This window comes from Amia ocellicauda, chromosome 21, assembly GCF_036373705.1.
Source record: "Amia ocellicauda isolate fAmiCal2 chromosome 21, fAmiCal2.hap1, whole genome shotgun sequence".
NCBI lineage: Eukaryota > Metazoa > Chordata > Actinopteri > Amiiformes > Amiidae > Amia > Amia ocellicauda.
This window is the reverse complement of record NC_089870.1, coordinates 7868650-7880890: the sequence shown is the minus strand read 5'-3', so window position 1 is coordinate 7880890 and position 12241 is coordinate 7868650. Positions and strand designations below refer to the sequence as shown.

At 38.0% G+C, this 12241-nt stretch overlaps 1 protein-coding gene across 3 annotated transcripts in view; it reads right to left on the bottom strand.

Moving 5' to 3' along the window:
- LOC136717167 (ryanodine receptor 3) overlaps positions 1-12241 on the bottom strand; it is a 146951-nt gene that overhangs the window by 73728 nt on the left and 60982 nt on the right. For all 3 annotated transcript variants that reach the window (XM_066694653.1, XM_066694654.1, XM_066694655.1), the window contains exons 20-22: positions 4071-4287; positions 3341-3445; positions 395-498 (exon numbers count right to left, since the gene is read on the bottom strand). In XM_066694653.1, coding sequence (XP_066550750.1) covers positions 395-498; positions 3341-3445; positions 4071-4287 — 426 coding nt within the window. The remainder of the gene's footprint in view (positions 1-394; positions 499-3340; positions 3446-4070; positions 4288-12241) is intronic.

Below are 12241 nucleotides of genomic sequence, written 5' to 3'. Positions count from 1 at the left end.
ACTTTTCATTTGCATTCCTCTGCCTAGAGTCTCCATCAATGAATCAATACAACCTGTCAGCTCCTGACAGGACACTAATGCTCAGATTATTCCCCTACACCACTTTTAGCTCAACCTGAAGTGTATGAGTCTGTATTCAGATTCCATTACTAGATTTATGATAAATGTCTTTGGTGAAAAGACAGGGAATTGGAAATAGCTATGAGGTAAATTTTCATTCTGAGACATCAGTAAAAGCAGAAATAACATTTCACATGTTCTAAAAAAAATCAACATGAAGTAACTAGTGTCACAGAAATGAGTAACTATAAAGAATACAATAATTTCATAGTACAAATGAAGCTCACTGACATTGTGCATTAAAGATCAAGGGAAATGCATGTCTTTAACTCACTTTAAAGTTTCTGTTGACATCTGAAGGTTATAATTCTTTTCAGTTTCAGGCAGTTTGGAGAAATCCACCAGACAGGGATGCTGCCTTTTGTTGTCATCCCGCACCTAAGGAATCAGCTGACATGTTAATTTGTGTGTATTTTAAGAACTGTTCATATCAGACCTCCTCTAAAACAATAAAACTGTTTTTATCAAAAGAGGTATCTGGATACTTTCATTTAACATAAAAAAGAAAGGAAACATGAACTGATAACAGAAAGCTATTCCGAAAGCAGTCAACAGTCACTGAAGATCACTATTTGGCGCTGAGAGAATGCCAACACTACGAAACAGGCCTAATGTGTGCCAATATTTGAATTTTAACGTTTTAAGTTGAATTATATTTATATATTCTCTGGCTTTCAATCAATCAATACCTCTGCCAGACAAACAGAAGGGTAGGTAGAATATCATGAATGCACCATTTTATAACTAAAATGGACATACTTTAATTTATGCCCCAAAAGCTTACGATATGTTTTCTGACAACTAACACTGAGATATGGAAGTTAAAAAGCATGTTTTCTTGGGGAGAATGTTATGAGCAGCACCTGTTTTTCAGAGAAAACACTTTGCATTGAGTACATGTAACAAGTCCAGGAGTTGCAGAGTCTCTTTGAACCTCAATGTAAAGACGACATTATGAAAAACTACACCGTACTGTTTGAGATTCGTGTTTTTCTAAACCTTTGAAAATTTTTAAAAAATCACTTTAAGTATTAAATAAACGTATTAACCTTTAAAATCTTTATAGAAGGAGACAGATACTTGTATCAAGTGTCTTGAAGAGAATAAACTATTATAATGCTTAAAAACTTGAAAATAAAATGTTGGCTTCATATGAATAAATGTAAAATATGGAATAAATCTGAGGATATATATATATTTTGTTAAGTATGCTAATCTAAACTAGTATTCACATAGTGAAAATTTTTCAAACCAATTTAAGAGCTAGACCAAATCAAAATTCAAAGTATGGAGTTATAACCTATCGTGTTTTGATTTATAAATAGTATAAAGTGGCTTCAAACAATAAATTAAAGCACAATAGGGTACAGATTTGTACTGATTTGGTCTAGCCCTAAAGCTAAAGATTAAAACTGACCAAAAAATCTAAAACTATTTATAGGAATTAAATGAATAGCAGGCAGCTCTTTTGGAAATGTGTATTACTATGTTCATATCTAATATATTATTCTCTGGATTTTGTGTACCACTAAATGAGTCTGAGAGCACTTAATTTGTTACTTTGACTGTACAACTATTCCTGAAGAAACAAGAGGCATACGCTCAAGTATTGTCCATCGAAACCTGAAAAAACTTAAGCCTGGTGCTCTGCTTTTCAAGAGATTTACATTTTTTTCTGGGAGACTTAAAATTACTATGTAATCCACTTGCAGCATTTCCAGAAATTACCGACATGCAAAACGTTTAATTAAATTATTTAATGTTCAGCTTTCAGTGACTCTATAGAAGACACTGCATTTACTGGAACACGTCACCACTTGCCTATGATATTATTTGAACTGTTAGTAAAATGTAGCCTACTTTGTAATGGGCATTGAGTTTGAAATACACACATCAAAAAATTAAATGGTATAAGGCATAGAAATCTCTCCGAACATATTGATGATCCCGAGAATAGGATGCAAAAGCGAAGAGCACAGCATGACACAAATCACGGATTTGAACTTATCCGTTTACTCAAACAAGTCATGCTGTGTGACCTTGAGTGAAAGACAGTCACTTTGACTAAATCAGGTCCCTTTGGAAAAAATCCAATTTGCGGCAGCAGGTGGTCCACATTTGTTTTTAATGAACGGTAATGCTTGTCCTGAGTCAGGAAGGTCAGCTTCATTGAAGAGGAAGGAATGACCAAGGAGGATTGATGTGCAAAGTCACATATCTCAGCTGCATTGCATAAGTCTAGGAAGCTCCTGGAAGACAAAGAGCCTGCTAATAGCAGTGCCCTACAAGCATTTTACATCTGGTCAGTGGCCTGAGAAAGGGAGGTGGAAAACCCTTTAATAACTTAGTTTGTCGGTGATTTGGAGCTTGTTTCATCAGTGCTGCAGCTCAGGGAGTAAGCATACCATGCTAGCCAGACTTCTAAAGTCCTTGTTTTGTCCTCAGTATGGGAGTTTTAAATGTCTTCCCGATTAATGTATTATTTTAATTGTATTTAGGTGCACTTTTCTCTTCATTTACTCTTAATTCTTCAGTATTTCTAATTTATTTTCCAATATAAACATTCACCAAGCTTTTTTTTTTTCACCCTTTAATTTTTTGATTTGCATGATACATTTATGGCAGAATTAATCAGAATATGACACAAGCAAATAAAAGTGAAATCTAAGAATGCATGGTCAGAATGGCAATGGAGAACAGAATCAAAGTGGTAATTTCACTTACCCTCTGGTATTTTATTTGAACCGCAAATTATAAAAGAGAAAGCACAATGATCTTCAAGCAATTTGGGCTCGAGTGGTGACTTAATACTGTATCATGTTAGATTAAAATACATGCAGGTTACATTACACAATTTTAATCATTAGACATGTGTGCAGCCCATTGTTTTTTTTGGGCATCATGATGTACTCAGGGTTTATTGCCCCCTTTTCCATACCTTTGGATTCTGATATAATAAGGTAAAATATTGTAATCTGAACACAGAAAAGGTTTAATAACCATGAAACGTCTGTCATTTCTCACAGTGAGATACAACGACCACAGTATTATTTCGCTGATTAAGCAGGTAGTTGAGACCATGTGATATTTGGTTACCTGCTCTATTTGATAACATTTCCAAGTACTGTTCTTGTCTGCACTGGTTACTGGAAAAATTGAGCCTTGCTCATAGTTTGCTGCAGTTAAACAATTTAAAATAAACACATCCAAAGAAATGTACCTTGCCATAAGACCAGCCGAGTTCGATCTTGTTCATACCCCACAACTCATGGATGTTTTCTGCTAATTTGTCTCGTACTTTTTCGAGGTGTGGAGGCATGACAATCTGGAAAATACATAAAAGTGTAGTTTTATGGACTCATTCAATATTCAAACAGTAATCTAATACCTTGAGAAAAACAAAGTAATAATTTTTCTTAAACGAGCAACTGGCGCAAAACAAAAAAAGAAAGCGAATCAGGTGTAATTGCATACAACAGAATCAGAAATAAGGAAATGACAATAAAAGCTGATGAATCACAATACTGTATCAGTAATTACACATCTCAAAAACAAAAACAAACATGGTGCATGCCGGGAAATAATGACTTCATCTGCACAACAAAGAGTTTTGTATTCCAAACACAGACAGATACTGCAACGTCATCGGCATGTTCATACATATGAGGCATATTAATAAAAAGGGCTCTTCATAAGAATACCAGCTGCATTGTATTTGTCTGCATTTTAAATATCCCATTGCCTTTGTTATTCCTCATTGAGTTTCCATTTCACATACTGAATCCTGTGAAATCCAACCCACCTCCATTTGACAGTCAAGCCCAATTAAAAGAGCACTTCAAATACATGATTACCTTCATGCCTGCTAGTAAATATGCATTCTGGAAAAGGCAAAGGGATGTTTCCAAGACCAATGCAGGGAGAGACACTCACTCTTTTCTCATGCTTACCTGGCCAGTCTCTACAGGTATGGGGATAAAGGATGCTTGGGAGAGGAACTGCGTGGTACCCAGTAAATCCCGCACACCTTCATAATCACGCTTGTATTCCTTCACTGGCTCCACTCGCATCTTCTCTTTGGGCAGCAGGGCTTCATAGCACGGGGCGTAGCCAGAGGGCGGCAGGAACTTGAAGTCTCCATGGCGACCACCCAGCAGAAAACGCACCCTGAAGAAACATACATTTAAATGGACTAATTTACAATGGCCAAAAGTGCTGTGATAACGTTCCCCACTCAAACATGTCAAGTCTTAGCTCTTGAACATCATTGTAAAACAGCACGTTTCATTCTATTTAATTGGAACAAAACTTGAACAATGCAGAAAGCACAGAATGCTGATAAGAAACTCAATTACATTATTTTGTGTCCTCACTGAGTAGTATCAGAGAATAGAGGTGTATACTTTACTATTAATTTCAAATGTTATGGTAGTGGTTTAGTAGTACTTCGCTCTCAAAAAACATCTTCATGATATTAGAGCATTAATACCAAAGAGACTTATCTTCTTCAAACTTGTTTAATGCTCCCTTTGGGTCATCTATGGATTAGGATAACATTCTTGATGTTTTTATTTGCTTCAATCATTTACAATGCCCATATATGGCTATTATACCTATAAAAAGTAGTGAAATATTGTACAAATATTGCTTCAGTTTACTGAAAATGATTTTAAGTGGAAAATTCAATAGTATCCTGCTTAACTGTAATGGGTGGTATTTTATTTCAAAGCAAGAGGCAATAAAAAAAAAATGTTTATTTGCTCTTCTTTTCATAAAAGCACAGATATCTGCAGTACATTCTAATGTAATTAATATGAATTTCCAATATTCATTTATTATAACAATACAATACAACTGATTTATATGTCTTGCGTTTTTTAATTCTCATGGGAAAATAGGTCTTGAAACAATCTAAAAGCCACTAGGTTGTAAAATTCTCCTCTTAGACCTACACCTAAATATTTGTATGATAAATTCTTAGGTTAATAGTAGTCTACATTGCTGAATAATACAACTGTGACAAATTAATACTAAACAGACACTATTTTAAGACCCAGTGGTAGCACAGAAAAAATTCATTCAATTTCTCTGCAAATATCAGTTCAATCATGAAGCCATTGTTTTCTCAAGAAAACAGGGAGGAGGAATTTATATATATCCCTACAGCAAATCCTCCCCAAAATTAACTTAATCTTCTCTCCCTTACGATGCACATTTCCTGCAAGTTGACAAGTATCTCATGGAAGGCCAGGCATTTCTTAAGAAAAGCCAGAATGCATTAGTGAAGGCAAAGTTCAATCTGAAAATGGCAAAAAGACACTTAATTTAACACTATGTCTTATGAGTCTGGGCAAAAATAGCACTAAATGGAGATCTAGTGACGTACGTAAAAAAACCGATACGATCAAATATTAATAAGCACTGCACGTTGTTATTTTGGTACCATGCATTTTTCAATGGCTATTTCAGAAGCCTGAGGATCTGCCAGGACTCTATAGATAGTTTCATCACCTTATTTGTCCTTTTATATGCTCTTGATAGTTGGGAAATGTATGTGTGTTTGTTTCATGAGACCGTGATATAAACTTTTTCAGGATCAGTATATAAGGATGAGTATAATGTCATTGTCTATCATATATTGAAGAAATGACCATACGACTTCACAAACGTCAAAAACTATCTACAAAATGTTCATATCCATATTCATCTGAAAGCCATCAGGCATGATTGGGTGCAGTCCAGTCGGTCACAGGTTCATCAGTTGGCCAGTGAAATATCTCCTCTCTAGCTGAGGTTCCTAATGCAGTGTGAATTGTGCAATTTGCCTGGATATCGTGCAGGAATATCACATTGAATTCCTCCAGGGCTCAGGCTAGGTATTCATTCATCATTCAAAATTGATATGAAATATAAAAATATTACCAATTATAAACAAAACAAACAATAAAAACAAAGATCCTATCTTGAAGTAAATCATGTACTTCCCTATAATTGCTAGTGATCACAGAAAGCAATCTCTATTTCCCATTAATAATTCAGTATGATTAGGACACAATTAGGTGACTCATCTCACTTACCATTGATACACAATGATGAGTAATCTGTTCCCTCAAGTGTTTTTTTCCAATTTGTGAGTTGGATCTTTCATAACTGCAACTGTGACTGTCTATGTTTAAAACCTTTATTGGTATGAAGGTCATTTGGAAGTTTTCTCAGCTGAGATTTTGACATTTCAGTGGAATACGAGGGAGCATGCATTATGACAGTAAAAAACCTCAATGAATGTTAAAATATGATAATAATAATAATAATAGTCCCAATCAATTTAAACTAACAGGATGCAGCTATGAATGTTTTAAATCCTTTAGATACAGTGAGGGAAAAAAGTATTTGATCCCCTGCTGATTTTGTACGTTTGCCCACTGACAAAGAAATGATCAGTATATAATTTTAATGGTAGGTATATTTTAACAGTGAGAGACAGAATAACAGCAAAAAAATCCAGAAAAACGCATTTCAAAAAAGTTATACATTGATTTGCATGTTAATGAGGGAAATAAGTATTTGATCCCCTATCAATCAACAAGATTTCTGGCTCCCAGGTGTCTTTTATATAGGTAACGAGCTGAGATTAGGAGCACTCTCTTAAAGGGACTGCTCCTAATCTCAGCTCATTACCTGTATAAAAGACACCTGTCCACAGAAGCAATCAATCAATCAGATTCCAAACTCTCCACCATGACCAAGACCAAAGAGCTGTCCAAGGATGTCAGGGACAAGATTGTAGACCTACACAAGGCTGGAATGGGCTACAAGACCATCGCCAAGCAGCTTGGTGAGAAGGTGACAACAGTTGGTGCGATTATTCGCAAATGGAAGAAACACAAAATAACTGTCAGTCTCCCTCGGTCTGGGGCTCCATGCAAGATCTCACCTCGTGGAGTTTCAATGATCATGAGAACGGTGAGGAATCAGCCCAGAACTACACGGGAGGATCTTGTTAATGATCTCAAGGCAGCTGGGACCATAGTCACCAAAAAAACAATTGGTAACACACTATGCCGTGAAGCACTGAAATCCTGCAGCGCCCGCAAGGCCCCCCTGTTCAAGAAAGCACATGTACAGGCCCGTCTGAAGTTTGCCAATGAACATCTGAATGATTCAGAGGAGAACTGGGTGAAAGTGTTGTGGTCAGATGAGACCAAAATCGAGCTCTTTGGCATCAACTCAACTCGCCGTGTTTGGAGGAGGAGGAATGACCCCAAGAACACCATCCCCACCGTCAAACATGGAGGTGTAAACATTATGCTTTGGGGGTGTTTTTCTGCTAAGGGGACAGGACAACTGCACCGCATCAAAGAGACGATGGACGGGGCCATGTACCATCAAATCTTGGGTGAGTACCTCCTTCCCCCAGCCAGGGCATTGAAAATGGGTCGTGGATGGTATTCCAGCATGACAATGACCCCAAACACACAGCCAAGGCAACAAAGGAGTGGCTCAAGAAGAAGCAAATTAAGGTCCTGGAGTGGCCTAGCCAGTCTCCAGACCTTAATCCCATAGAAAATCTGTGGAGGGAGCTGAAGGTTCGAGTTGCCAAACGTCAGCCTCGAAACCTTAATGACTTGGAGAGGATCTGCAAAGAGGAGTGGGACAAAATCCCTCCTGAGATGTGTGCAAACCTTGGTGGCCAACTAAAAGAAATGTCTGACCTCTGTGATTGCTAACAAGGGTTTTGCCACCAAGTACTAAGTCGAAGGGGTCAAATACTTATTTCCCTCATTAACATGCAAATCAATGTATACCTTTTTTTAAATGCATTTTTCTGGATTTTTTTGCTGTTATTCTGTCTCTCACTGTTAAAATACACCTACCATTAAAATTATAGACTGATCATTTCTTTGTCAGTGGGCAAACATACAAAATCAGCAGGGGATCAAATACTTTTTTCCCCCACTGTAAATCGATGGCCAGTGATATACTTTACTATGTGGTATACATACTGTATAATATATATATATATATATATTCCTGTTAGTTAATGATTTAATTGTTGCTAGTGTGATGTTCTGATGTTACCACTTATACTAGTAGCTTATTTCCCATAATGACAATAATTAATTGAAGAACAGCTTCCGATCACACTCCAAGTTGATTAGAAGGAAGTATTTGCGGAAACAAATCAACATCACCGCCATGCTCTGCCAGGCATTGGGGAAACACGAAGACATTAATTCTATGTAAATATTAATACAGTTCCCTTCAGAAGGTCCTCTCATTCATCACTTCCCTGCAGTCTTTTCCAGAGACACATTTCTGTAATACTCATTCACTTATTCTGACATGATGGAGAGACCCACCTAGCAGGTTGCCATCATTTTGCGGCTGGAAATATTCAGGAAAAAATGGTCCCAGAAGGCTGAGTTAGAACTAAAACCGAGGATCTGCTTTTCCATAAGCCCCTCTCTAAATGAAAATCCGACTACGTGATTGCAATTTTCCACATCAGTGGTCTCCCCAGATGCATTTTCACCATAGATCTCAAAAGAAATGCATAAAATGCATCTGTTTAAGCTTGTAGACTTGTAGACTGAGCTAAGACTTAACAAGAAATAAATTAATATATTGTTCAACAGACTTTACAAATATAGTATTAAATACTTCAACACCTGGCAGATGAAATTCAATGTGGACAAGTGCAAGGTATTACATGCAGGTAACAAAAAATTCCACTATAATTACACTATGGGAGGAATAGAACTAGATGAAGTAACGCATTAGAAAGACCTAGGAGTCTACATGGACTCCTCACTTTCTCCATCCAAACCATTTTTGGGGAAGCAATAAAAAAGGCAAACAGGATATTAGGGTATATTGTCAAAAGTGCAGAATTTAAAAAAGGGCAGTATGTTCAGACTGTACAATGCACTTAGTTAGAGCTCATCTGGATACTGTGTACAGTTCTGGGCTCCACAATTCAAGAAAGATATCACTGCTCTAGAGGCAGTTCAGAGGAGAGCAACCAGACTTATTCCAGGGGCAGGATTAAATCAAAAATGTTCACAAAGTGCGAACGCAAAAAGTTGCGGAACAGTCGCAGGAGGGAATCTCGCAGCTCAGCTCCTCGCTCAATTAAATCTAAAATATTAGGACCTGCAAGCAGGGAGGACCCTGTTCTGAGGACGTGGCTTCTGGGATGGGCGGGCAGCGCAAGAGGCACCACGAGCCAATCACAGTGTCTGAAACTGAAGAGAAACTGGAGGTGGAAGAGCTGGACGTTCCTGCGAGAAGCAGTGATGGGTTAATAAAGCAGATAAACACAACAATCTGACACTCCATGCTGTAAATCCACAGCATTAATCTCCCCGCTGTCACAAGACTACAAGCCTGTACTTCATAGTGGTTACAAATATGAGTAGAAGAAAAAATATAAATTAAAAACCGAAGCCGCCATTGATGAAAGCTGTGTGTCATTATTATTATTATTATTATTATTGGCAGACGCCCTAGGCGTTTTCTATTACCGGGTGGATCAATGGTTGGGTGAATAACAGATCAATGTAAATATTTTATTTAGCGTCCACTTAAATTACGTTGATACAACGTTGTGGCAACATTGTATGTTAGCTGGGATATGTGTAGTGGTGCAGATTAAAAACAAACTGTGACGCACTGGCTACAAAACTCATAGTGGTTACATTTATCATTGGGAGAAACTAGCAACTACAAATAAGTCGCAACTGTTCATTGGAAATCAGCTGTTTCCGCCGCTATGTGGGAGGGTCTGTGTGAATGCAAGTCTCCTGTTGTGAGGCCTGAATTCATCAATAACATCAGCAGACATCAGTGTTAGTCCTTATGTACATGTGTGCTGCCCTTAAACACTTTCTTCTATCATAGTGGAGCGCAAACATATTTTAAGTAGTTTTAGCTCACTGAACATAGCACATTACAAGTGACATAACCTTCCAAATTAATAAGTACAGTGTTAAGCTGCCCACTTCAACATATCTGCCTGATTAGCCTGGCGGGTGTCACAGTATCGGAGCTCTGAGTGCCTGAGCTGCGGGTCTGAGTCCCACTCAGGGAGCTCCGTACGCCTTTTTTTTTTTTTTTTAATCAAATTTGCCATGGCACCATGCCTCCCCCCTAAACACGCCACTGCTGGACACGATGTTGATATAAACGCATATTACAATTTTTATTATCACTTGAAAATGAACAGTGATGTGTACATCAGTACAAAGTACATAATTTTAATATTACTCAATGCCATCTACTGTAAAAAGCAATAAGTAAAAACATTACGCTCGGTGTCTCAATGTCCAGTACTGACAGTAGACCCTGCGGTGCAGCGCACCTGCGCACTCGCCATATCTCTCCAAAGAATGTGTGCACTGTGCACACTGACAAAATATGTAATAAAGAAACCAGTGTTCAATGTTTACACATACATGTTAAATATATGATTGTTTTACACAGATATATTTACACATGTACTATTGTCTAAATTGCATTTCCATACATAAATACTCTTTAAAGTACACCATTGTAATATGTCCGTGTGTGTGTGTGTGTGTGAATGTAACATGTATAGTTATCACTTCCCCTTCGTATAATGTGCCTGGGATAAAGGCAAAAGTTGACCACCCCCTAGAAGATTGTCTGTTCAGATTATTTTTCTAAGATTATATTTGTTTCCAATCCTAAATGTATCCACTACATCGTGCAAGTTTGCATTTAACAGATTATTTATGTATGTATTTATTTATTTAATCCACCAATGTACAGTGCACAAACCTCATGCACTGGATGCACTGGCTTGCAACCATATATGCCTGTACATATTCCATAAATATCATCCAGACGTCTCCATGCTTTACCTATTTGTGTAAATATGAATAAATGCAATTATACTGTATGTTTACACTACAGCCGCTTTGACAGTAGTGTCACTCGATGCAGTGTTCGTCTCTTAAAAGTTGCGCTCAGTCCATATAGAGAGAGATGCATCAATTATTGAAAACCTGATATGTCCAAACTTCAATTACAAAATGCTTACATTAGATACACATTAGATACACTTTCAATCTGCGGTGGTGCATTACTGCATGTGCTTCTACGGTACAGATACACTGTAAGAAAGGAGACTTAAATGGAAACCCCCCCCTATATAATATAGGCTGAATATACAGAACGTTGTAGTGAGTATGAGTGAGGATTCATATTTACTCAATAGTAGGCACTACTCCCACGAAAGATGTGTTAAGAAGGAAACCATTTTTAAGACATCAAATAGTTTTCAGAACAGCGAACAAAGCAACGGCAGAATTAACGAATGAGTGAATTAAACAAGTCATGAAAAAATACGTAAAAAACTATCGAAACACTGACACAACTGAACAAAATATAAAATGACATTCAATAACAACATACACTGATCAGCCATAACATTATGACCACTGACAGGTGAAGTGAATAATCACTGATAATCTCGTTATCATGGCACCTGTCAGTGGGTGGGATATATTAGGCAGCAAGTGAACATTTTGTCCTCAAAGTTGATGTGTTTGGCAAGCGTAAGGATCTGAGCAACTTTGACAAGGGCCAAATTGTGATGGCTAGACGACTGGGTCAGAGCATCTCCAGAACTGCAGCTCTTGTGGGGTGTTCCCGGTCTGCAGTGGTCAGTACCTATCAAAAGTGGTCCAAGGAAGGAAAAGCGGTGAACCGGCGACAGGGTCATGGGCGGCCAAGGCTCATTGACACACGTGGGGAGCGAAGGCTGGCCCGTGTGGTCCAATCCAACACACGAGCTACTGTAGCTCAAATTGCTGAAAAAGTTAATGCTGGTTCTGATAGAAAGGTGTCAGAACACACAGTGCATGGCAGTTTGTTGCGTATGGGGCTGCGTAGCCGCAGACCAGTCACGGTGCCCATGCTGACCCCTGTCCACTGCCGAAAGCGCCTACAATGGGCACGTGAGCATCAGAACTGGACCACGGAGCAATGGAAGAAGGTGGCCTGGTCTGATGAATCACGAGTTCAAGGTGATGACTTGGCCTTGACTTACAGGACTTAAAGGATCTGCTGCTAACGTCTTGGTGCCAGATACCACAGC